The sequence below is a fragment of the Camarhynchus parvulus genome, chromosome 10, assembly GCF_901933205.1.
Source record: "Camarhynchus parvulus chromosome 10, STF_HiC, whole genome shotgun sequence".
NCBI lineage: Eukaryota > Metazoa > Chordata > Aves > Passeriformes > Thraupidae > Camarhynchus > Camarhynchus parvulus.
In genome coordinates this window covers 11,107,235-11,135,023 of record NC_044580.1, presented here as the reverse complement: position 1 = coordinate 11,135,023, position 27,789 = coordinate 11,107,235, and the positions used below count along the sequence as shown (strand labels likewise).

General features: G+C 38.4%; 1 protein-coding gene across 7 annotated transcripts in view; it reads right to left on the bottom strand.

Moving 5' to 3' along the window:
- The window catches only part of ADAMTSL3 (ADAMTS like 3), a 170,678-nt gene that overhangs the window by 138,763 nt on the left and 4,126 nt on the right, over positions 1-27,789 (bottom strand). For all 7 annotated transcript variants that reach the window (XM_030954940.1, XM_030954942.1, XM_030954943.1 and 4 more), the window contains exon 3: positions 1,850-1,969. In XM_030954940.1, coding sequence (XP_030810800.1) covers positions 1,850-1,969 — 120 coding nt within the window. The remainder of the gene's footprint in view (positions 1-1,849; positions 1,970-27,789) is intronic.

Below are 27,789 nucleotides of genomic sequence, written 5' to 3'. Positions count from 1 at the left end.
GATTAATTTCCTAGAGAATCAAGGAAAATCTTTTTATTCACCAAAGAAATCCTTGTATAGTTGCAGGAAGATAAAGCTAGAGATACAGATCAGTTCCCATCTGCACTCAATGTATTTGTAACTTTCAATAAATAATGCTTAGGGACTGAATTTTCTTCAAAAGAAACTACTGCTAATACAGTTGCTTTTACTTTTAACATTTTGATGTTTCAGCACCACTTTCAGTTCCAGGAATTCAAACTAAATTTCATACTGCTAAGTGTCTGGGAAGAGCAGGCTTCAAAACTAAATCACATTTATGAAAGAACAGAAGCTGGCCATATCCTAGATCCAACTCAGATCTCAATGGAATTAATGGAAAACTTTCCAGCAAATGGAATTCTTTCCATCAAATGGAATTGGGCTTTGAACTGGCTTCTGCACAGAGCTATGCTGGTATTTGAGGCTTTTTCAAGGGGATTCATTTTGTTTGTTTTTTAATCAGCTATATTATTCACATAGTCCAAACAGTCTAGTCAAAGACTCAGACTAAGCCTCTGTTATATTTGATTTATCATCTTCTTGAAAACGTGCTCCATTAAATGGAAACTATTCTGATCAAAGTGTATAACCTTTATAGTGTTTTTCAACTACTGTCATTAAATGCAGCCTGAGTTGCAGCTGCATTTTACTGTCCTGTAAGTTATTGCTTTCCCAGGTGTTTAGTCCAAGGAAGGCCTTATCCAAGAACCTTTTCTGTTGATAATCAAGACCTTCTAGGGAAGCAAAAGTATGAATTATTGTAAACATTTAAACTAAATTCAAATAGTTCACAGTGGCTCAGCATGATTTCTATGGTAGCTTTTCTGCTTCCTTCTATCTAAAAACATTGTCAGTTTAAAGCTCAAATAAACTCACCTCAGTTCTCTCTTTTAGGATAGTGATGAGCAAATTGTTTTCTTCAAGTAGCTCCTGCAAGGAGCCCAACTTTCAAAATAAATCTGCTCATCACTGACAGAACCACACCTTGGGATGCAGGGGAAGTCTGGCTCTTCTCTCACATCTACAGGGAGTGTTTCCTAACAAACTCCCTCATCTTACATTAAGAAATGTACTGTAAGTGTCTATGAATGTAATTCAGAGAGTTTTGATGTGAAATTCAACTGACTCCTGGAACACATTGTGTTATGAGTAAATTTCCACAGCACGCCACACATTTCCTAGGTTTACTTCAGATCTTTTGCCAAGATTAACAGCATTTCTTTCATGTTGCTTTCTTTACATTTATATCTATATTCCATGTTTAACATAATGTTTCTATGAGTCTGGAGAAAGCATTAAAAATTTTTAACCTTAAAAAATATAATTTGTTTCTTTCTAAACACTGTTCCATTCATTATTCCCATTTGTTTCTTTATAATTTGCCCAACCTTCCCTTACAAAAACTTCATGAACTAATACAATATTCTGACTTTTCACAAGCTGGAAAATGCAAAATCTGCCTGACACTTATTTTTCCATTAAACAAAATAAATTGAGTCAAACAATTCACAGAAAGGGCAATAACTTCTAATTCTACACATTCTGCAGATGTAACTATAAACATCTATTAACACATCACTAAAATATTGCTGCTTTTGTCTCCATTACATCCTATTAATATTTCCAAAAGTGTTTTCATTTATTAATTATGAAACTGAGTGCCTTAATTTGGATGTTGTATAATGTGCTATCATTCAACTTGCTATAAATTTGATGTGCCTTCAAAAGATAAGACACGCTCTCCATCTTAACCTGTTCCACAGCAATCTTTGTCTCAGAGTTACATGAACCAATCAATTTGTACAATTTTCACACACGGCACACTGACCTGGTCATCATAACGGTAAGTGAGGAACTGCTCCCCCGTGGTGTCCTCAAGAAAACTCCCCTGTGGAGAAAGTGCAAACTCGGGCAGGAAGTATGCACCTTGGGACTGCTCTGCTCTTGTCTGTAAGGAAATCAGAGAGGTCATGTTACACCTACTACAAACACAAGTAATTTTTTTTTAAAAACTATGCATATAATTACAAAATCCAGACGTGAACTTCTGGAGGGAAAAAAAAAGTGTTGTGTTTTAAGGCATGGTATTTCTGGGTGGATATTTTGCTGTGATGGAGACACACTAAACGCCTACAGAGGTTCAAACCAAGATGCCTCAATTGTAGAATAATCTACTGAACCAAAGGAGATCATCTCTGGCTTAGCAAACATCGCTGCTCAAAGACATTCAAAAAGCAATGTTACACTTTCTTTGTCCTCATACACTTCACTACAGAAGTGGCTACTGCAGGTAACAGGCTTTTTCTTAAATGCAACATATTTTATTTTTACAGGAAGAAAAAAAGACAGAATCATAGATTAACTCAGCTTGGAAAATATCTTGAGGGCTCATCTAGTCCAATAGGAAGCCATGACACTATGAATTACTTTCCTATCTTGCAGGAAGATATTACTGCAAGGAAGAAATAGGAATGACTGGAGTGAACACAGGCAGTGCTCCATATTAGTTCAGGATGCTATTCACAACTGGGGAAAAGCATTTGAGTACAGGCTGGGAAAGAAAAAAGGGCTCATTTCAAGCTACAGAGGAGTTAATTCTGTCAGAATCATAGCTGGCACCTCCAGCTGGGCTGTCTGACGTCTGTCTGATCAGACACAGCTTTTGCTTGGAGGATCTGTGCCTGGTGAGCCATCACAGCACACCTGAGGCTGCTCAGCACACCCAGCCCGTGCTGGGCCAGCAGCATCTCCCTGCACTGGAGGTCTCAAGCAACCCAGATATGCAGCAAATGTTATTCACAGACTTTTCTGCCCTTGTTCCTCCTGCATTTAACACTGTCCTGAGAAGCCAACTGGTTTGTATACAAGAGAAAATAAGCAATCATCTTTTGAATGCAGAATATTGAGTCCAGCTGTGTAGTGAGGACAGGGCAAGGAGATGAACATTCCCTTCTAAAAGGTTGAAACCTTTCAGGGAAGAAAAAAAGGCCTGAAATGTGTAAGTTACTGCTGGACATTTACCAGTGAATAAACTTAATAAATAGGGGTGTAATTAAACTGTATATTTTGACATTTACACAGCAATTTCACATGAAAGCTGACAGATGCCATCGCCCAGTTTCTAGACTCTTGGCTAGAGCTGTACCAAATATAGGTGCCAGCTAAATAGAGATTCCTAAAGCAATCAACATAATTTAAAGCACTTCGTGGTGGAAAAGGAAGGTAAGACCTACTGCACTTTCTCTCTTGCATTAAGTTCACCTTCTGAAGCTCACAAGTTATCTCATAAAAAGCAGATGGCATGTCATTTGCAGGATGGTCTGGAGAAGCTTACAGGGCTTTTGCTTACTCTGTTGAGAGCTGTCAGCATCTCAGACTGCAAACCTCATCAGTCATGACAGCATCAGATTAACATACTTGGTTTAAATCAAGCAGTCTTCATATAAACTAGAAATAGCTTGCAAAGGACATGTCTAGACTAGGGTAAAGGTCACATTTCAGCATGCAAGACTGAACAAGATTGTAAAGAGGATTTTTTCATCAGGCCTACATAAGAGTAATTCATATTCACACCATATTATCCTTACATTTTTATAAAGCTTATTGCAGCAGAGATCTCCCTTCTACACTTGAGCCAACTGCCCTTATTGATGCATAATTAAGTAATAAAATATGGAGAACAAATCCACATTTGGTAACAACAGTTTCCCCATAAGGCCACCAGAAGAGGTCTGCAGTGCTGCTTGCTGCAGAACCTGAGCTGGCTGCAGCTGATGCAAGCCTTGACATGAGGCACAGCCCAGACAGGAGAGGGGCTGACATAATCTGGCATCCTTCCCCTGCTTTCACTGGGCTATGCACAGATCCTCTGCGAGGGAACATGGCAGTGATGTCATCCTGGGATTTCAGCACAGGGCTAATGGATGAGAGAGATGCATTCTAAATCTCGAGTGGCCTGGATTAAAGTACTTATCATTTCTACCTCGGTTTTGCCAGGTGTAAAACAATTACAACACCTACTGACCTATCTTAATAGTGCATTGTTTAGTTTCTATTTGTAGAATACTTTGGTAAAGAAACCTGTTAAGTGCTAGTGATTAATAACAATATTTTTGGAAGATTTTCCTAATTTACAGGCAGAAGAGAATCAAAATTACCCCATCATATTTCTTAGCTAATTGTATATATCACACTGTTGCCTAATCCTCATAAACAAATTTGTCAGTAGGATACATAGCAGTAACCTTGTTTGCATTTCTCATCTTTGTAGCTTAAATATTTAAAACATAAAGTCTTTGGACATTAATCAGTATTATGCTTTGACTATAATGCATGCCAATATTTGAAGCTGAAATAGCAATTTGAAAAACATAACAAGAAAAACTAGGGGTTTCTAACACACATTCCATTTTTTTGTGAAAAGCTCATGAGTAGCTATGCACTTGAGGAGCAGAGGAATGCTTGCTAGATTCAGACAAGCAATATCTGGCTTCCAAGCATGGAAAAATTCAGTGTAAAATGCAGATATTTTATAAGGTAACACAGGAGGTTACAATGGAAACTGATTGTCAGCTGCAGCAATAGGTACTGCTACCTGTCTGGTATAAATCGAGTAAGAATACAGCCAAGCAATTAATTAAAAACAAAACAAAAAAAACAAACCACTAAGAACACACTATCTGCTGTCATAGCAAACTGATGTTGAAATAAATGACGTGCATCTGATAAACAACCCAAATTGAAAAGTTAATTTTTAAAAAGTCAAATATTCAAATGTTCAAAGAACTCTTTTGTATCCACTCACCAAAGCAGCAGAAAAACATTTTTACCAGCTAGCTGCAGGCACCTCCAAATAAGCTTCATGTTCCCAATGCACTTTCATTCATACATTGTACTGAACACAAAATAGAATGTTTCTACTTAGTCCATTTTATTCCCCACTGAGGAATCCACCAATGCTCCTTATGAGGCTTTTATATTTCTATGGGTACTTTGGCTTAAACATAATTCAAATTTCAACAGTCTGTGGGTTTATAGTGTATTTGAGATCATCTCTGAATGACTTAGCTAATCTGATATAAATTCATGTTTTAAAGTAAAGACTGTAAGTGCAAGCTTCAGAAAACAATTACATTTCATGCTAGTGCTTTAGGTCTGTTTAATGGCCAGTTTAATCTCAATAGCTTTAAATTAAATGTGTCAAGTTACAAGTACACTTAAGATTTAAAGCAGGCATTTTAAACCAGCTTTTATGATCTTAAGCATATGAAGACAGTAGAAGGTGATTACGTAGCCAAAGCAGATATAATACAAATCACTACATAAAACTCCCTGACATTAACATATCACGTAGCAAGGAAGTATATATTACCTACTGACAAAAAATAAATATAAAAATTGGAAACAGATCAGTGTTTGAAAATCTTCCGAGTCAATTAGGACACGTAACTTATTAGTCAGAAACTGAAAATATAAGGCCTTCCATGCTACATCCTTCTAGCTATGTGATCAAGGAGAACTGTCCTGATCAGCAGAAGGGGGAAGTGTGAAAGGCACTGGCTTTATTCAAGCCTTTATTATGCTGGAGCACAGCTTTGATGTCAGGCTGTGATTGCTTCCTCACTCACCACTCCCCACCCGAGTGCTGAAAGGCCAAATTACTCTTCCACTTTCAATTGCACAAGACACAAAGAGCTGCCTGTATCCAAGCTCTGGATTTTAGATCTCCTTCCACCAAGAGCTGCACGTTGCCTCTGCTGCTGCACAGTTTCATTGCTCTGCAGAACACTGACTAGAAGCTGCTGGAGATGAGGATTTGAGGATTTTATTTTATTATTGAGAGGAATGGTCACTGAGTGCTTCCCAGCCAATGCTGCCATTAGCAAGCAGCAAGGCTGGGAGGGACTGAGCAGGAGGTTCTGCTGGGGCACAACTTCTGGTTTGTTTGACCCAAAATGAATCCCACTGGCACATTCTGAAACCACCACACAATGAAAAGTACTTTAACTGCTCTTTATTTCCCTAATACCCAGGATTCATGTTAGCTATTTTCATCCAGCTTACTTAAAATTATCAAATCACTAGAGTTTTCCATTACTAAAAATTATAAATATTAATCATTGGTCATTCTTTTCAAGTTAGAGAGTAAAAATTTCATCCAAGGATTTAAACTGCCATTGTAATTTCAGATAAATTTAAAAATCTAGTTTAGTCTACAGTTCCTGGAGATAATTTGATACTAAGGCCAAGACAAAGCTCAACCAAACCTCATAATAGCATGCTACTATTCTACTTAATCACAGCCACGAGGAGACTTGATGGTTCCATATTTACATGTAGACAGCAGCAGCTTTAGAAAGAAAGCTTTCTATTAAATCTGAGCTGTGAAGGTCAAGAAAATGAGAAAACAGAGGTGTAACATCTCAAAGAAATTACTTGAACATAATTAGAAATAAAGCATTAATATTTCAGAGAAGAATTTTTAATTTTAGACTTTCTTAGCACCAAGAACCACATACAGAGAAAAGTAAGAACTCTTCCTTTTATGTACACTTAATACATATAAACATTACCTAGACTTAAATCAGTCACTACCTAATTAGGCCTGTGTCCTTGCTAAAATTGGGAGCATAATGAGAGCAAACTGAAGTAATGCAGAGGAAAGCTTCAAAATTATCTATTTCAAATGCTGAAAATGACAAATACCATGTTCTTCCTGAAACTGCCTCAATATCTTACTTTTAAAAAGAAACAAAGACAAAAGATAAAAGCTCCAATCAACAAAAGCTTTACAGTTATGCACAAGTGCATTACCCTGCCCAAAGTAAATTCTGTAAAGAAAAGAGAAATACAGTGAAGGCAGTTTGCTTTCCATAGTTTTGTGGCTCTTTTATTAGTTCTTGTTGGAAGCAGAAAATGGGCAGCATTCATTTCCAAAATCATTGTTTTAGGGGGAAAAAATATGAGAAAAGCAAAATGAGAAAAACTATCTGCATTCTTAATGACTTGTAAGTACATGTTTGTCAGATTAATATGCACAGCAAGTCCAATCAGATACCAAAATGTGTGTATTCCCATTTAATTCAAGTTAAATATGTGTCTCCTGAGCTGCTGCAGCATTTGATTTACGCCCCAGGGAAGTAATATACCAGCTAAGTAGCAGTTTAGTTTAATGGATTTTCAAGGACTCCAATACAAAAACGTTAGATTGAGCACTGCACTCCAGCTTCATCACAACATGAAAAAGTGTATTTCCAGATAAACAATGTCACACTAACAGTTCAGAACCTCAGCTATCTCCAGAGCAAGCAATCCTGATGAATAAATATCTAGTGAGAGTCAGATCAGCTTTTGTCACGGCCAAGATCTACAGAAACAGCTTCCTAATGCTAGACACTCTGAAACACTTAAAGACCCTGCAAGGGAACTGAGTTTCCACAGAAGCTGCCAGCAGCTCAACTTTTCAGCAGACCAGGCCAATTATTTAATTATTAATATTAAACTAAGAGGCCAGCATTTCAAATCGGAATTAAAGTATAAATGTCATTTCTCCTAGAAAAATGAAAGAGGACTTGGCTGAACTGAAGTCAAGCACTTCTTCATAGAAGAATCCTGAAAGAAAATTTGGCTGTCAGATTTCATCAGGGAAGTCACAACTGAGACAATCTGAAACACTGAGTCAAAAGCTCTGCTGGGGACTGAAATAGAGTGGGAGACTCATGGATTGCTCTTCCATGTTTATTCTGTATTAAAAGCAGACTTAAGACATGTCTGATTTAAGCCCAAATCTAATGATTTTTCCTCTCATCTCTCATTCTAGGCTGGCTTGAACATGAAGAAATAAAACAAGCTTGGAAAAATGTGCCTCTGAGTTGAAGATACATATAAAGATAAGCAAAAGACAATTCTTAAATATTTTGGATAAGCCACCATTTTTCCGACACAGTAAAACACTGCCAGCAACTTAGAAAATGATAGTTCAGCTATTGTTTGAAGTGTCTATCACTGAAAACTGAACCTAAGCTGTAACTATAATCATATTCACAGCTGCAAGAAAGCAACTGCCTACATCACCTCTGCTGCTCAAAGCATCCTGCGCCCGTTGGAGCACTCGGAGCCGTTCCAGTGACTGCAGTGTGTTTGAGATCACGTCACCAGAGCAAAAGTGCTCAGCCTAAACCTCTCTTCAGGCTCTCCGTTTGTACAACTTCAAGCCAACACTGAAACAGGAAGAACAATGGACAGCATTTAGTTTTTTAATTAAGATCCCGTCTTTCAGTCTTTTCAAAAGGACATTTTTACCACCATTTTTCTTGATAAAATGTAAATACATTTTCTTTGGCATAGCTTGGGCTGCAGACTGAGATCAACACATTTCAAAATATCTTTTTCTGCACCCTCTAAAATTTATACTAGTGATTAACTTTTTTGGATATTTATCAACAATTACTTATGTTTTCTCTTGTTATTGTCTGGCTAAAAGATTAAACATTTCACTGAAAGGCTGCAGCAGTATTTAGCCAAAACTCCATTTACTTTCAAAACCCAGCTTAAATATCGACTTCGCTTCATATTTCTAAAAGAAACATGAACCCTGAAATTTTCCTACTTCCAGTGAAGCTTCTTCTAAACTCTGTGTTAGGCAGACTCTGCCTTCTTTCCAAAGAATTGATCAGATGTGCTTAAAATTTGCTCTAAAAAGAGCAGCACCAGCAGACCGAAGCCGCTCCCAGGGATATCAGTGGCAAAGCTCCCAGGGACCCTCTGACAGAACCAGGGCCCAAATCCAGCTGCAGCAGCACAGCATCCCTTGCAACATAACTTGCACTGCTTGCTCAGTTCTCTCTAGTTTTGTATAAATAAGAGCCAAGGGGGAAAATTCAGCACCCAGAGAAGATAACCCCAAAGCAGTTCACTTCCAATTATTGTCAGAAAGTTAGTGACTGTGGATCAGATCCTGCTTCCAAAATATGCAATACCCAATTATTTGCCCAAGTCTTTAGCTTAGCCTTGGGGAATGGGGAAGGGGCACAGCTATGTTTAGATCCAAGAGAAAAGTAATTTTATAGTATCTAGATAAAACAATCTACACTGGTGAGTGAAGATTCTACCTGCATGTTCCCCAAAGCTTGTGCTTTGAGGGCATGGAAATGGTTGGGGGATGTTTTCAGCCTTTTTTGTTTAAGATTGCATCCCCTTTATCAACTCTCCTCTGTGATGAAACAGTGAAAGGAAGGAATATCTGGAAATGAGATAGAAAATAGTATTTCACTTAAACCCCTTTTAAAAATCTTGCAAGACAGACACAAATGACTGAATCCTAAAAAGATATTTTTTATCACCTCTTTCACCATATGTTCCATTATTCCAGACAAAATCTTTTTATTCCTTATTTAGTAACCTAATAATTGGTAAAATTCATGTCATAAAGTCAGTCCTTTCAGTATTATTGGAGCATATTCTCATGAAACTCTACCTTTTATTTACTGACAGTTTCTAAAGGCTCTCGTGATCCCCACAGAAAAAATACATCACAAAAGTACTATGAGCATTCTTAGCAAAGAAAGTGGGATAATCTGTAATATTATTTTAAAGTTTCATGTTGCAGTTTAACCTGACAGGCAGCTAAACACCACACAGACACACACCCCTCACAGCAGGATGGGGGAAAGAATCAGGAAAAAGGCAAAACTCCTGGCCTGAGACAAAGACAGTTTAACAGGACAAAAAAGAGAAAATAAAACAATAATAATGATGATAAAAAAATGTACAAAACAAGGGATACCCAGTGCAACTGCCCTGTATTTGCTGACAAATGCCAAGCCAGTCCCTGAGCATCAGCCACCCGCTCCTGGCCCATTTTCCACAGTTTTATTGTTCAGTTTGTTCCCACCCAGCATGGGACATCCCAGTGGCCACTGGGACTCACCTGTCCTGGTTGTGGCCCCTCCCAATTTCTTGTGCAGCCTCCTGGCTGGCAGGACAGTATAAGATGGAAAGTCCTCAGCTTAGTGAAAGCACTGCTCAGTGACAACCAAAACAACATTATTCTCGTCCTAAATCCACAATACAGCACCACTCCAGCTACCAGGTGGAAAATTAACTCCATGCAGCCAAATCCAGGACATTTTGTTAGTGTCCTTTATCATGAACACCACGTGTGAAGGATTTATTTTGTTGTTAAACTGACAAGCTGCTGACAACTGCACTCCTTTGCAGGAAACTCACAACCCTGCTTGCCTGTGATCCCAGTTACAGGTCCAGTTACAACCTGGAGGAGAGTGGGAGCATAATCTTTGAGGAACTGCAGATTTCTTCACAAAAGGCAAGGAAGAAGAATAGTTTAAGGCTATGTAAGATTGCTGTCAGAAGCAGCTGGATCATAAAGCTCAACAAATCAACACATGCACTGAATGAAGATTCACATTGCTTAAGGAGCAAAGGAAAGAACAAAATGAAATGAGAAAGGACACAGGGTCATTCCTTTAATGGGTGGAAGAAGCCTCCTCCATGAAGGGCCAAGACACCCTATGCACTAACACAGGCCTCAGGATTACTCAGTAACACCACAAAATATTGATGAATAGAGGCCTCATAAGAAGAACAAGAAGCTGTAGAAGCCTAATCCTTTCCTAGTGAGATAAACAGCACCCAATTGGCTTGCAAGTCCAACATTCCCCTTTTCTAATAAATTACTTCCTCCTCATTGCCTTCCCCAGTATCCAGACTGGATAACTACTCTAATAATGCTCAAGAAAGGTTACCAGAAAGATGTGAATGCTCCCAGGAAAGCTGCAGTTTAACAAAAATCCTCCTAAAATCTAACGTAAAGCAAAAATTCTGGGCGAGTGAAACTTCATGGCATGATTCTGTTAACAATTCTGCACAGGTCTTGTGAAATGCCTCTTTGTTTTCACCTGGCCACAGTGACATGCCCACACTGGTGTGACAGCAGGATTCAGGATTTAAGGAAAAATCCCTTCCACCACATATGACTAACTTTTCTTCATGCAGGTCTCAACACCCCAAGAAAGGCAATAGAGGTGGCAGCAATTTGTGTATTTATATGTGAGCAAAATGGGACCTAGGACACTGTGGGGCACAGCAAAAGAGTCTCAGCACCATCAGATAAACAGGATAAGGGTGAGGGAATGCAAGACTTCCCACAATACTTAGCTCTCACACAGTATATTATACAGAACTAAAAAATACACTTAATTCTTATATATTCCAGTATTATTGTACTATTCATCAAGCCATATTGTGTGACTCAAAGTTGTCAATATCCTCATTTACAATGGCCACTCTCAGGAGAGTCTGGGACTTCTGACTCAGATTTTCCCAATTCTTTTTAATTTAAATTATAACCTTAATGTTATTAATGTTATGTTATGTTAGTATGATTATTTATATTTAATTTCCTTTTGAGTTTTTTCTTTAATAGTGATATAATTTGAACTGACACAGTAACATGCTTTTCATATACTGCAGTTGAAATTGTGCCTGAGGGCAGTGAAATTCTCATCCATAAGCTGTGTGAAGAAAAAAACTGGCACTCAGAAGCCAAACACCTGCTAGAGCTAGTGGCAGATCCAGATTTTTAAGAGAATTCCTGTTGCATAATGAAAACACAAAGAAGGGAAATGTGTGGGGTGATGGAATGGTATTAAAACCACGGCACTTAGGGGGGAAAAAAAGACTCCTAAGCCACTATACACTTCAGAGCTAAATGCCGAAGATTTTGGCATTAAAGTTGTTCGTGGGTGCAATTAAAACCAGAGGCTTTTGTCATGTGAGGAAACCTGAACAGTGACTATCACATATTGCAGAGCACTGCCATGCCTTCCACTGCTCTGTAATGACAGAGTTTTCTCCCTGCCCTCAGTCTCTACATCTGCTTCTGATTCAGGTGGCAGGGACAAATTGGCAAGTATTCAGCCCCCAGAAAAGGCTGCCCTAGCATTAGTGATTTTTCCTCATTGCATGCTGTTTATACAGTGTTGTCATCAGCAACAGTGTAGTGTTTATCACAAACAAAACAGGTAGATTAAATGGATGGAATTGCTCTGGAATTGCTCTGCTACTGTAAATAACTACAAATTCTCATAATAGAAATTGAAGCAGGCAAACTCTCAGCCACCAAGAACTGGAATCGTTTCTCAGAACAAAAATACATCTTTTGCACAACTCTAAGATCAAATAACGCAAAAATCAAGTAGGAGAAGCCAAAAGGTCATGCAACTAATCAACTTGGACAGATCAGGAAGAGAGAAATCTTCTGATAATCAATATCTACCATCAAAAAGCTTCTCAATGACTGAATAGTCCTGTGAGTGCCACAGGAGAGCTTGGGCTAACACTGCTCCTCATCCACCCTCCTCAGCAGAGCATCAGGAGCACCTGCTACCATCTTATCAACATTTCTTTAAGCAGGGGCTGCAGAGGGAGTGTATCCCAAAATTCTGCTCACAAAGACAGACCACCCTGAATAAGAGTGCAAATATTCCAAGTGGTTCTCCTCCCTGTTACCTCTAGCTGATGAATCCTCTCTCACCTGGAAGAAACCAGACTGCAGAGAAATGCCCCAGCCAGATGTTCACTCCCAAGCTCACTTAGGATTTCCAACAGCTCAGCACACAAATGCATTTAACATATGGTGAGGAAAATGTGATTTTTCCACTGCTAGTTTTCCACTACTTCTGATAATTTTAGAGATATTAACCCAGTTCCTTGTCTACTCTTCTTTCTCCATTGCAATGAGTCCCTTTGCAGGGTTTATGGACTGAGCAGCCTTGCACATTGAGTTGGTCAGGCACATTTTCACAATAAGGAAGCAGTTAAATGGTCATGGTTCTGCTGTAGGAATGTTGGTTTAAGGCTATTAATAAGGCACATGAGGTGAATGCCTTTCAGCCAAGCGCCCTCCACGTGTGCACACCTGTTTCAGCATGATTTTAAAAAGAAATTCCCAAAAGAAACTGTTCATAGCACGCAGTTTCTAAGTCTCAAGCACACTTCAGCAAATACTCTAAAGGTTTTAAGCTTTTTGTGCTTTACTGGTGTCAGGAATTCTGATACACCATGAGGCAAAGCATGCTACTTCATAGTAAACCATTTTTCCCTAAGAAATTACTTTTGTCTTACCATCTGTCTGCCACTTTGACATTATTGACAGTGACTTCCAGCATCATCATTCCCACCTGATGTGCTACTGCTGAAATGGTTTCCCAGACTGAGGCCCACTGTTCAAAGACTGCAACTCACTTCTCCAAGCTCTCTAATTTAGCTACATTTAAATCTCAGCTTAACTATTCCTTCAGTCCAGTGATGCCAGTCTTGATATTTATGATCCGTCCATTTTTCAGCTTCCTCTCACTTTTTGCAAGGGAGAAAGGGTGGTTGTTCAAGTATATTTCATCTTTCTCTCTTGCCAGTGAAAGCATCTCAAGCAGAGCAAAGTTTTAACTGTGTGTTGTGCTGAGCCAGACACACTATGCAGCATTAGAAATTAAATGCTAACTAGAAAAAGGTTCAACGCCAGAACAAAAACCAAATAATGCAACTGTGTAAGAGGACCAACCATTAGCTTGAAGATTGTTCCCTTCCTGGTCACAACTCATTTACCAGCACTAACTGACAGCATTTCACATGTATGCTCACTAATAAGCCACTACTTAGATTACTCTGCTTTAGCAGCAAACCCCAGAGCAATTAAAAGCTCACATGACAGGCACTGCAGGCATCTGTTCACTGACAACTGTTAAAACTAATGGTCATTAGTTTAATGACTCATTTTTATTCTTCTCTGCAATGTGTACAGTAATGCTGGAGGACTGATACGGTGAAGGGGAAAGGGCTCTTACTGAGGTGAGAAAAGATAAACAAAGGCCCTGCTGCTGGAAAGAATGAAATAAATCCTCTGAATGAAGCAGAATTGCTGAAGTGTTAAAAGACACAGCTGAGCAAGTCAGACATAAAATGAAAATAGAAACTGCTAATTCAGAACAGGGGGCCTGCTCTAATCAGGGTAGTTTCAACACTACAACTTTATCACCCATCTTCCATGTCCAGCAAAGAAATTTTGTTAAGCAATATTAAAATGATCCAGGTGATTACAGAAAGGCATTCAATGAACAAATAAAGGATAAAAAATGGACAGCACTCAGGAACATCTGTAATTCAAAGGCAAGCCATTGTCTAGAGTTTTGGAATTTAAAAACATATGATGCCCTATTAAATGCTCTGCATTTTCTTTAAATATTTTAAGTACCAAGTGTCTTCCTTGTGACTGATCCCATTATATAGTAATTTTAGTCTCCTAATAGTCAATATTTCAAATGCAACAAGTAGCAAGTAGAAGTGAGTGAAAGAGTTATCACAGAAGGAGCACGGAAAGATGGGCCCTGTGATTGCATTCCTGCTCACTCATCTTGTATTCTCATTCTAGCAGCTGAGTGAATTCCTCCTCTCTGTGTGCACTGCTCTGGGAACTTGGCCCCCACGTCCACAAGAGAGGGTTTGCCAATACATACCACCTGCACTCGGAGGGAACGGAAGACCTTCCTGTGGAGGAATATCTTCCCATCCTGTGTGGGTGTACAGGAGCAGATGTGGATGCACAATGGATGGTTCCCAGGACAGATGAGCTGAGACAGGTCATAAGTCATGCACTGCTTTCCAATTATGATTGTCTTTCTACAGGAAATTTAACAGAATAATTTTACTCCGGAACATCGCTCTGGAGTTTATGATGGCATAGCAGATGGACAGTAGGATAAATGGTCATTTCCTTCTCTTTACCAGCAGTTTGAAGAAGGTAACTGGAGGAAGTGATAACTTTTCAGCAGGTACCAAGTTACTGGCATTTCACTGAATCTACCAGCAGCTGAACTTGGAGATCCACGACTGGATACAAAGCACAGACTGTAGTGAAAAACCCTCCTGATTGAACAATAAAGGCTGTGGAGGGACTGACTCTTATTGTTGCTGCTGGTACAATCAAATCTCAAACACATTTACCTTGCATGCAAAATGAGCAATCAGCTCTAAGAGCCATGGACATCCTTTGAAGGCCACTCATTCAGCCTCTCCTGCTCCAGCCAAGTGGAAAACACCACTATTTTCCTCAGAAGTAGGATGACTACTAAGGAAAAGCTTTTCAAAACCAGCTTTTATATACTGGATTCTGAAAGAGTACACAATCTTGGGTTTTCCCCTTGACCTTGTCTTTTGAAAGACTGTCATGCCTCTTGTAGGACATGGGATAATCTGCTCACTACTTTTAAAAGCAGCCAGGGCCAGGGGAAATGTGGGGTCCCCAATACATGCCTCATGTCTAACCAGTGGTGCAAGATCACCTACTCTTGTATACCTAGCAGCTGCTCTTTTACCACTACCATTTGCACTTAAGGTTAGACAGCATTCTTGACAGAATAGTTTAATTTTAAAGATTTACAGAGGGGCACTATTCCTACAGAATATTTTTCAACTATTCCTGAGCACTTTGGGAAGGATCTGTGGCAATAACCTCCCCTGAATTTTCTTATCCACAGTCAGCTCTTAGTTTGCCAGTACAAGCTAATGTGAGCTCGGAGGCCAACCCTAACAGCTCAGTATCTAAAGCTTTAGCATGGTTCCAGATTCTCATATGTTTGTCTTTAGCATTCTAAGACTTTTCAAAATACAGACAGAATCCAAGAACAATGGACTGTGCAAAGGGAGGGAAATAAATTCATCTGCCCTTTTATTTAATTGCAGAATATTCCTTTTGCCCTATCCATCTATAACTTCTCAGACTAAAGACAACCACAACACCAGAAACTACTGAAGTTGGAGCCTTCACAATCTGGCGAACTTGCAGTGGTGTGAAATACTGTGATCTTCCTGATTCAGTTGATCTATTCTTATCCTCCATAATTATACATTTCTTCACATTCTTTTCTTCACTGCTTTGCAAACTGAAAACAATAAGAGTCTCACTGTTAAGCCATGCTGGAGTTATCTGTGGCAGTATTCCTATTTCCATTTGCACATTTTACCATCCTGGATTCCTCTGCACCCTACACAGAGTAAAATGCTATTATAAGAAGCCTAAACAGCAACCATTTTAAATAACAAGATCCAAATATAAATCTTAACCTGTGTATTTGTCTGCAAGATTGGCTGCACTTGGAATTATCAGTCCAGAACATCTCTACTTCAGAGCCCAGTTCTTTTGGCCAAGATAGATGTTCTTTTATCGTGATTATAGTGAAAAAAGTCAACTTGCTGGCCTGACTCAGGCTGTAATTATTCTGTGTCTTTATACAACCTTTTTATAGTTCCTGGTGGAAAGGCTGAAGGAAATCCTACACATTGCACAAGGTCTAAAATTTTTTGCCCTCTTGCAGAAAACCATTCAAAAATGACTGAATGAGACTTGTTCCTTCCCTATATAATTTTTAAGTTAAGATAATGCATCCAGTGTTTTCTCACATTTTGTGTTGTTCCAGCTTTAATAATAAAGGCACTGACTGCAAATTGTTCTATAAAAAAATACAACCAATTAAAAAAAAAAAAACTGACTACCTACTTATATAAAACCCTCAAAGAAGCAGCTACACACTTTAAAAGTAGGTGGGACAATAATTAAATCTCCAGTTCAAAAGTTCTAGGCCAAGAAGATTTAATATGGTCTCTAAATCTCAAAATAGTCCAGAACTTTTCATTTCTGCCATTTACAAACACAGAGTCATTCCAAATTAACTAAAAGTCATAAGAATCCAAACCAATACCTATTCTAAATCAGTGTGTTCTGTACTAATACTTCCTGGGAGGTTGGGGGCCAAAGACATGTAGGAAAGGGAGGGTCTCCCTCACAGTTCTTTGCAAGGTATAGAAATTACATCTTTAAAAATCTAGTAATGTAACAGGAAACCTTGTGCTTAAATCCTCAAGTCTACTGTGAGTGGACAAATAGAAAATCAGGGCACCCCCCTTAAATAAATAATCCATCTATTGCTACTAATTCTATTTTTCTCTTCCCATGTAGATGAAAAACAGCCAATTTGTAGTATTTTCAGAATAATATTCAAGGAACAGAGGAAGTTATGTACAGCACACTTTAAACAAAGTCAAAATACAGAAATCAAATTCAACTTCAGTTGAGGAAAGTTTTAAAGAAATTAAAGTTAATAGAATAAACCCTCCTCTGTAAATCTCTTCTTATAATTTTCTTCAGTTAAAGATAACAACATATTGGATTTAAGTCCATACATAACATATCAAATGTTTTTTTTTACAGAGGATCTATTCATAGCAGCTTGTATTTGCAACATATGCAGCAAATTATATTATTAAACACTTAATCCAAATAAAGTTTAAATTTCACCCCTAACAATAAAGCTTGTACAGTTCTCACTCTACTTGAAATCAGACTCTAGAAATAAACAATAAAAGTCATAGGTAGGTATCATGACAATTAATTGAACATTTGAGACATATTTGAAATACAGTTGGTTGTGTGGAAATGTTCTGACAAAATATTAAGACTAATCATTGAATTTTTTGCAGTTGACAAATAAAAATAGAGTAAACATTACCAAGCTGTAGGAAAATATCAGCTAGGTGAGAGCCTTGCAAGTCAGCTTACGTGGCTCTGAAAACCAGGAGTTCTCACGTGCCCTTCAGAGCAGGCAGGACTGAGCCCACTGAGAGCCCTGTGCAGCCCCAGAGCCTTGGGGAGCAGCTGAGTACCTCACCAATCCTCACAAAACCCAGAGGGAAAAATCCCTTCTGACAGCCCCCAGAAACTGCACTGCTCCAAAAAGAGCAACAGACACAGGTGAGCTACACCAGCATCTTAAAAGCTGAACAGAACAAGTATCAGGGAAGAGAACTGGACAAATTTCAACACAAATACCTGCACAGAGTAATGAGCTGCTGAAAGCAAGATCCATTAGAATCAAGAATGTCCCCAGAAATCCAAATTTTATTCCTACTCAGGTGCTCTGAGTAGGAATATACATTATTTCTCACCTATCTGATGTTAATTATGCAGCTCTGAACGGGATTTTTTTTTCCTTAGCTACTTTATTAAAAGAGTCAATTCCCACACAAAATCATGCAAGCAGCTCTCTATTTTACAAAACCTATCATGCCACTGCAACTCCCAGAGCAGGTATTCAGCCTAGCAAAGTACATCACCCTTCAACATGAAGCACCATTCCTCATTTTTCTCACCCCATATTCTTATTCAGCTGTACAAAAAGCTCTGATTGTTTCTAATTTCTCAACTAAAAATAATGTTGGGGTAAATCATTGTTTTATGCAGCAGCACTGTAACGTATATACAGGGAAGAGCCCATCAGGAGCCTGCAGCTTTCTAACACTTGATTCAGACTAAAATTCAGCTAAAAACAATCTCAGTTTGCCCGAGACTTCGTTAGTGCAATCACACATGCCACACATGCATGTATTTCCATATAGCAGACACATAGGAACAAAGTTTAAAATTTCAGCAGTGAAGTGAGACATTGCACACCTGAAGCAGAGAGTTGAATTTTTCTAGAGATGTTAAATGCTCCTCATGAAAAAATGTGCTAACTTTTCTCTGCAGGCAAAGGAACAGACTTGATGCTTTTGATTTCACCTAAAGGTGCAGATGTAATATCTCAGAACACAGATGTCTAACTCTTCCAAACCCATCTATCCCAGACACTGAAAAAAGAATTGGGTCTTCACTACAAGAACAGGTTAATGGAACTGGTCTGTCTCCTATGAGCTGGGGAATCCCATTACTGAAGTCAGTAAATTGCTTTGGTAACATGGAATAAATTCATGAAGGTGTTCAGAACAGTCTGATTTTGGGAAGAGCTGGTGAAGAACTAGCAGGTGCAAGGATGTTGCACTTAAAAAAACTTTTCTCAGGAGACTGGATAGAGTTGATGACATGGGAAACTTGGGTTGCCAACTTTCTACATAGCACATAACTCTGGGAAAATTAATTGGATTATGAAGGTCAAAGAGAGAGGTCAGCCCATTATTGAAAGATAATCTAATTGAATTTTGCCAATTTCATCTGAATGATTACTCTCCAGATGAAGAACTAGTGCCTCTTTTTCATTGCTGTAAGTCTTTTTTCTTCACTTCTAGGCTCACTCCTTTCACAGACCCATCCGGAACTAAGAAATCACATCAGTGGGAATTTCCCACAACCAAAGGGTTGGCTTTGTGCAGCCAGCTAAGCTTTCTCCACACTTAGTGCAGCTTTTCTTGAGAGAAGATCATCCAAACTCAGCATCCTTACTCTCAGAGTAAGGCATTCTTGAACAGAATAAGACAATGTTGAGTGGTGACAGTGGAACCTAAAGGTTGGCTTTGACTATTCTGACCCAGACATGTACATTACTAGTTAATGTTTGCATTATTCATTCACATTTCATGCCAGAGGAATCTTACTCCATGAGTTAAATTTTATTCATAGCTCAAGTCTACATTCAAAATAAGACTGGGCTAATATGGAAGCAAAGACTTATAAAAATTGAAAACTCCCTTTGAAACACATGCTTTCCAGTAAGTGCAGCTAGCAAAATGCAAAACACTGTCAACATTCCTACACCATGATGTCAATTTTCATCTGCACAGACAAAATGCTGCTACATGTAGAAATCAGCTCTGTCTTCCTCCCTGGTGGTGTACTCCTGTCTCCCTCTTTTCACTCTCAGAACTGCACCATGCAATGCAGACTGCAACCCTTTAAAAGGTTCAGACACACCTCCTGAAGATAATAATTCTGGCAAAAAGCCACATTAATTTTTAAAAAATGAGTTTCCACATTCAGCTTCAGTTCTCCTGAAAAACAATGCACGTGCTCTAAGGACCAGTTTTGATGTTTGCCTCTACAGCAGTTCAGAGGAACTCCTGCCAACAGAGAAGGACCATAACACCTGATAAAATGGTCTTCAGTGACACAGAATGAAAAAGTGACTTGTAAAAAATGGAAATCACTTCAACTCTTGCAAGGCTTATAAGCAACAGGAAAATTAGCTTTATTATTTCTGCTTCTTTTTTTTTTTTCCTAAGTGACAAATACAGCCATTTTTCAAGAAAACAGCTGCAGGCAACACTTTAAATGCCATCTGTCCTTAGCAGTTATATGATGAAGAGATGGACTGATTGACACCACACAACAGGAAATATGATAGCAAGTAGTTAGCACTTCTAAAATTCAGCCTCAGCCTGCTTCCTATGGTCAGGTCTTCCTCCAGAAAACCTCCCACTGATGCTGTACTGTTGAAATAGAAACCCTGAATTTTACAAAATAAGGTCTCACTTGTGGCACAGCAATCTCATGAAGGATCTTTTTCACAACTGAAATCTTGTAGAGCTTGGAGTACAAGAGCCCTCATATTATCACTGAATCAAAGTGAGCTTTTGGCAGACAAGGAATGATGAGACACTCAGTACAGGGCAAGAGGACTAGGCCTTTTCCTCAGTATTCTCAAAGACTGGCCTTAACATTTAAAATAGTAAAAAGAAAGTTTATAATTCCTACATTTCCCCCATTTCTAAATAGTGGCATCTATGTGACACATTACAGATGGCTCACAGAGGTCTAAATTCAGCAATAAAAATAAGCAATTATAAACAAATGCATCATTGATGTCTGCTAAGGACATAATTCAAGCAAGTTCAAAAGATCAGAACAAAACCCACATGTTTTGTTATCCCATCTAAGGCCCTTCTCAAGATGGTTATCTACAGGAAGAAATTTTCTCCAAGAAAAGCTTAGTGTTCCAAGAACATCTCTGGTTCCCTCGGAGAAACCATGCAAGTTGGGGATTTTTAAATTAAAATTAATTTTTTTTTAAATTTATTAGTTAAACAAAATTTTCCCTTTTATTGTCACACTGCATAAGGGAAAAGCTTTAAAAGGTTGGGTGTTAAGAACAGGGGATGCTAACAGGATATTGGAAAGGCCCATGAGACTTAGAAAATTAAGTAAAATGTATTTGCCCACTGATCTAATTGCTTACTAATTTTCCAATCTATTCCCACCAGATAACTAATGGCATTTTAAGCCCAGCTCCTGGCATTAAAAATACATTTATAATCCCCTCCTAGCAGAAGATAAACAGCTGCATGGTAAAACCCCATATGTTAAGACAGCATTCTGGAGGTTTTCCTTATAGTTTTAACCAACCTATTGTGTTCCAAATTTAACTGGAAGAGGGAGGAAAAGGAAACGGGAAAAGCATTTGGGTGTGCAATTTCACATTGAGGGGAAGGCAAGTGCTCTCTCATGCAGGGAAAATGTCTGGAATATTTGTGTTTTACAGAAAGACTGATCACATAATGGAAGTGGAACTTAAGCTAAGCCATCAGAAGCTGTTTCTCTATTTATCTTTCTCAAGAAAATACGAGTGCTTCCTTAAAAACAAGAAGCTATTCCAGCAATTAAGCCTGAATTTCCTCAAATACTTGAAAAATCATTCTAAAATTCTACCACTTGAAAATATAACAGAAACATCCTAAAAATATTTGCAAAAAATTAGTAACAACATAAAAATAAAAAAATATTCCCAGCAGACACAAAGAAGCTCAGAATGTAGGTACCCATTTAGGTTTAGAGCAAGTTCTCATGTCCAGGACAATCTTCCAGATATTCCTGCAGTTTGGAGCTTATATTTTTGTTAATTTTTAAATGATGATTCATAAGTGACATAAATCTAGAACTGGTTCTAGTTCAATGATGTTCAAGTATTGCCCTGAGGAACACCAAAATGACCTAAGAACAGCTGAACTGATTCAGATCAAGGAACCATCCAGTCTAGCAGCTTCCAACAACACCCCAAAAAGCACATGCTGAGCAAGAATGCTGCAATAATTTCCTGGACTCACCTTCCCAGCCTGCTGGGGTTCATCTGTACATTACTGTGAAGTGGATCTTCCCAGCACTCACCCTGTCTCCCCTGACATCCATGTAAGCTTTCTACTCCAAAAGTATGGGAAGGAGTGCCAAATACCATTACCATGACATGGAAGAAACCCACGCTTCATTGTGTTCAGTCTCCCACCTAGCAGTTTTATTTAAAGGCCCTCAGTTCTTACACTGAAAGAAACAAGTTACCAGCTGATTCCTGCCTAACGTTTCGACCCCATTCCTAAAGGATTTGAGCTGTATACAGTGCACCAGGAATTCCTACAGTGAAAGTATGATTCTCTTTGTCTTACACCTCCCTTTCATATCATTTGCTAACATCCAATTAGCACTGTTAACTGCTGTTCTATGAAAATGCTTATGTGAGAACCACCAGTCTAAAGGAAACATGTAATTTGTTAGTCAATAAAGCACCTTACATTCATGTAAATAAAGTTATAAAAATCAGGGGACAAAACCAGAGCCTGCTCAAGCAGTCTTATCAGTCAGTAGCTTTAGCAAAATCCCCTACATAGCATACAGCACACACAGCCCATCTCTTCAGGAACAGATGTATTTTCTGTCCTGCTTTCAACAGAAGTGCTGATGAGATCAGCTGAAAGAATCCATAATATGCCACATGTACCTGGCAGTTTACAGGTAGGGTATTGCCTAGCAAGCAGACAATACTCAAGACACTACTGTGCTATTGGGTTTTCCAGCCAACAGCCATGTTACTCAACCAGGGAATGGTTTTAAAGTATTTGAAGACTCAAGAAAACAAAACATCAAATGAGTAATGTGACCTTGAAAACATCTAATAAGAGAAGACTCTCAGGAGAGGAAGACAAATTACATATTAGCATATTTCTTTTGTCATACATCCACAGAGAGCACTGAACTTGTTCAGCCTTCTGCTTCCACACCACTTCTACACCACAAGAAGCTGCAGTAGTCAGAAAGAAAATAAAATGTCTATCTGAAGAGGCAAATCTGAATTTATCAGAACCAGTACCTGTCCCTTCACATTTCTCCATCCCAATAGATAGCCTGGAACAGCCACGTATATAAGCAGGGAAATTGCAACAAAAACAGGGGGTTTGGAGTTAATTTCTTGCTGAATCAGCCAGCTGGGAATAAAGCCAGTTCCTGCAATCTTCTCAGAGCTTCAGCAAGGTGCATGCCAGGAAACACTTACTGCCAGAGACTGAGGAAACACAATCCCTCACTCTTCACACTCTCCAGCAGTGCAGGTGTGTCCATGTCACCTTACTTCATTGGTTCTAAAAGACAGGAGATCAGGCAACTAAAACTCTCCTCTACACCTTGATTTACCATGCAGTGAGCCCCCATAGGTCCTTTCACAAATATACACTGTAAATGTTGCCCTGTTTTGCTTGCATGCACTTACAGACTATGTCCTATAAATTTTAAGCAGTTTCAATTTTTTGGCAAAGCACCTGACAACAGAAAAAAACACCATAACCTAAACACAGAAATACATGCTTCTACATATAAACAAACATTCCACTTATTTCATGGTACAAATCAGTCTCATTAAGCAGTTGGGACCTCCCACCAGGACACCAATGACAACCATTAGCATACAGCAACAATCTAGTAACTGCAATCATAAATGCAGTTTTAATATTGCTTCACAATTTTGTTGAGCTAACTTGCATTCACTGTGTTTCCAGCGCATCCAGAAGCATGACAAACTGACAATTCTTGGAAACCACATTTCTCAAAACAGTCTGAAAATATTGTTCTCATTTTCCCTCCATAATGATGTTAAATCTAATAAATACAAAATTAGAAACAGAAATAACATTGTTGCTAAACACTTTATGTAATATGCTCTCTGGAAGGGATTTATTAGGCCAAGTTCTCAAAAACTGCCCTCTCTTTATAAACACGTGACACTTGTACTTGCACTTCTCAAATGCTATCAAATATGCACTTGAGTACTAGAATTCACACACCAGAAAGCTATTATTTCAAAAGATTTCTAGGGTGAAAATTTTGCTTTAATCAGCTAAGTATGATTTAAAATACTAAGCCAGACTTTTTAGAAGTGCCTAAGGCATCTAATGCCTGGCTCCCATTAGGTTAATTGAAATTTACCTTGTTTTGAAAAATCCAGCTAAGCATTTAACAATGCAATTGAGCACTTAATGTTTGTATTTAACATCTTGGGTCTTACCGAAAGACATCAAAACAAAGACTCCACAAACTCTTTTGAAAACCCTGCTCTATCTGCATTAATTTAGCACTCTTGTATGGCTGTCATCAACCAAAAAGGAGTTCACAGAGCCGTCCTTCCTCCTAACAAGCTGAAGTGAGGGAATTTTGAAAACTGACCCTTAAATGCTAGGGCACTTGACAGTCTATAGTCCTCAGCTAATACCAAGTTCTCCCCTTACAGGAAAGGAAGTTATGTGCATGACTTCAAAACCTGAAGGAGTTACTGTCTATCACTGACAATAAAGTGAGTGCATGGAGCACATCAGAACTGCAGTGCTGTACAGCTCCCACATGGGTCTCAGTATTCTCTCTGGAGCTGCCATGGTTGTGTCCAATGTCCCTTATGGAATGTTGTGCTCACTATCAAATCGTACTTCAAAAACAAATCCATTTTTTCACCATGCACAAACTGCCCCTGTTTTGCAGAGATTTTGCCTAATAAGAATGACACTGGAATTGTTCAAGTGTGATTCTGTTGGACTGTGCACAGCCACAGAATTATCATCAGTATTGTTAACTGTATAAAACTGTACTGACACATGGATTTGACTAAAGTACAATATTTGCACAATATGATATAAGTTATACCTGAGATTTCTTGCATAGATTTACAATGCCAACAGCTATAGATGCATGATTATGAATCTGCTTCCACTATCACTGAATTCACTTTACTACTTGATTGCAAGCCATATTGGAGCTCCTGGGGATTCAGGAAAGCATGGAGAAATGTTTAAAGAAAATCTTTAGACATAAAAACTGAACATAAGGACAAATATATGAAGCTACAGGTTATAGAAGTAACAGCAAATGAAAAGGACTCAGATTTTAAAATGTATGTTCTTGCAAAGCAAAATGCATTATACTGGATGGCTAAATCTTGAATTCTGGATGAAGAGGAAGAGCTCTAATATCAGTACAATCAATCATGTACATTTTCTGTGATGCAAAGGCAGGAATGGGATTTGGTGCACTGTACAAACCTGCCACCTCAGTGCTGTTTATGCCCCAGTTTGGTAAGGAATATGAGGGATGCAGCTGCACTAAGCAGACCTGAATGAGTAATTATCAGTGACTAAGCATTCAAGTGTCTTCTAAACCAAATCATCCTAGAGCCATTCCTTCATTTCTTGACTACTCTTTCGAGAGAAATTAGAAGCCACTGGCAGTTGTTAGAAATTATTCCTATCCTTGAGGCTTCTTGAAGTATACCAGACTCTTGGATATCTGGTTTTGGAAACAAAAACATGCAGCTCTATACACAACTGATCTGAGAATATCTGTCCAACTTTCAGTGTAACTTCACGATAAATTATCATCATAATGAATAACTTAGATAGTAAAGGGGTGCCTTCATTGATGACTCTTGGTCCTCTCCCATAGCTGACTTTAATTTTTTATGACACATTTTGAAAAGTAAGTATTCATACATAGTTTGTGCCTCAAGTCACAAGAAACATCAGCTTTTCAGGCAATTCCACTATTGGATTGTAAACCAGGGGCAACAGCAGTTCAGATTCTATGAGCACCGGCTGAGCAATCATTATCAGTCATAAATTTAAAGCACGTTCAGAAATTTAAGCATAAGTTTTCTGGTAATGCAGTCACTGAGTTGCAGCCTTGTCAATAGCAATGAATATTTTAAGTCAGAATACTTGTACAGAGCCTCAGATATGTTATTTGTCTTTAGAAGCAGCAATGCAATCTTAACACTAAGAATAAAACCACAGGCCTTTTGGGGCTGATGGCAAAACTCCAGATGGGTGCAGAATTGCCACCTGCCTACCAAAACAGAAAACTGTTTCTGGTTTAACTCAGGACTTGCCAATCTCACCCTGATATTTCTGATCAGGGTTACTGGAGACTTAAGAATGTTGTGTGGTATGTAGCTCATAATCTATTTTCTGGACATCAGTGTGCAATACATTCGGTGACTGTAAAACAATAATCCAAAGGTTTTCCATGAAGATGGTCTCCAAGTCCACTACGTCATATAATGGACATCAGATTTTTGGCCTTGCAAAGCTCAGCCTTAAAGACATTTACTATGTTGGTAGTTTTTGGCAGATTGGTTATGGCAGAATCATTTTGAAGACAATAATGTTTTCAGTATGTATATCCTTCATTTCCAAAATATCACAGATAGTTAGAAAAGACCATAATGCAGGCAGGGATTGCAGGAACATAAATCATGGAAGCAACCAACAGTTTATTGAATGAATTTATGACCTATGAAACTTTCCCTTCCATAGAAACCAAGACTTAATGCTTCTTAAATACCCAGACATGGTGTCTTTGCTGTTACTCCCTCTGCACACATTACCAACCCCATGGTCTTTGGAGGCAAAATGTACTGACTTGTAGAGGGTTTAATTTAGACCATAGGAACATAAGAAAATATCAGCTTATTCCTGATTTGAAAACAACATACCAGAGAAAAAATCTAAAATGAAGCCATGTGTAAAATTCTTGATATATATTTGCCCATACAAATCTGATAGCCATCGTTTCTTCCTGCCAGTAATGCACTAGTGAGACTATAAAGATATACAGTCCTACATACATTTCATAACAAATATAACAGCATCTAGTTGAATGGTGTAATAAAATATCATCACAAGGTTAAGAAAGAGTTGGTTACCAGGCTGAACATCCTGCCTTTTCAATTACCAATATGAAGCAATATGTACTCAAGAGAACACTTCAAAACAGCAGAACTGGACTTGGACACTTCTATTGTTAGCTTAACCTTCTCCTAAAATCTGTATAATTAATAGCTCTCCTGCTACAATGTGAGGAAAATGCGGAGACCTTTAAGCAATATTTAGCAATAAATGCAATGCTAGGGCACTCCCAAATACACATAATTGGTAGAACAGAGTAACTTCTTTGGATAGAGCCATCATTTAAATCTTTAGAAACAATGAATTATCCCATGCTGCTGCTGCCATTTGATAGACAAGTATCTTGTTTGTTTTCAAGAAAAACATATCTACGTAATCTACTTGTATTACCACTGGCTTTAGACTAACGCAGTTCCATTAATTTCATTTATATTGGCACATACAAGAAAAGGTCGGCTCTGTACTTGCAAAAGAACATGGCCAAGTCTTACCCACAAGGGATCTCTTCCTGAGTGATTTATGTCACTGCTCCTGGTCACAGAACAGATTTAACAATCAGCCAGCTCAACAATGCTCAGGGGTAAACTATTCCCTGGGTTATCCTAGGAAACCTAATTTACCTACTAGTATGGCAACTAATTTGCCATTGACAAAATAATTTTGTCAAGTTTGAGACACAGCACATCCACAAGAGCAGAGATAATTTTGGAGCCCAGCTAAACACCTCACTGCTTATTACCATGCTGTGAAGAATCAGAAAGGACTCCTATAACCAAAGTTAAGTTCCATTGCTTCTCAGGAGCAGCTACCTCTTTTTCACAACTTCTCATGTTAAAGTTTTCTTTGCATTACATTCATACCACATTTCTACCACATTCTTTTTAAATGGTAATTTTTTTTATTCTGTACCTGCCTCAAGTAGGATGAAATTAATCAATTGCATATAAGTGATATGACATAGACTTGTGACCTTGCCCAGCATCCAATTGTTTCTAATTGATT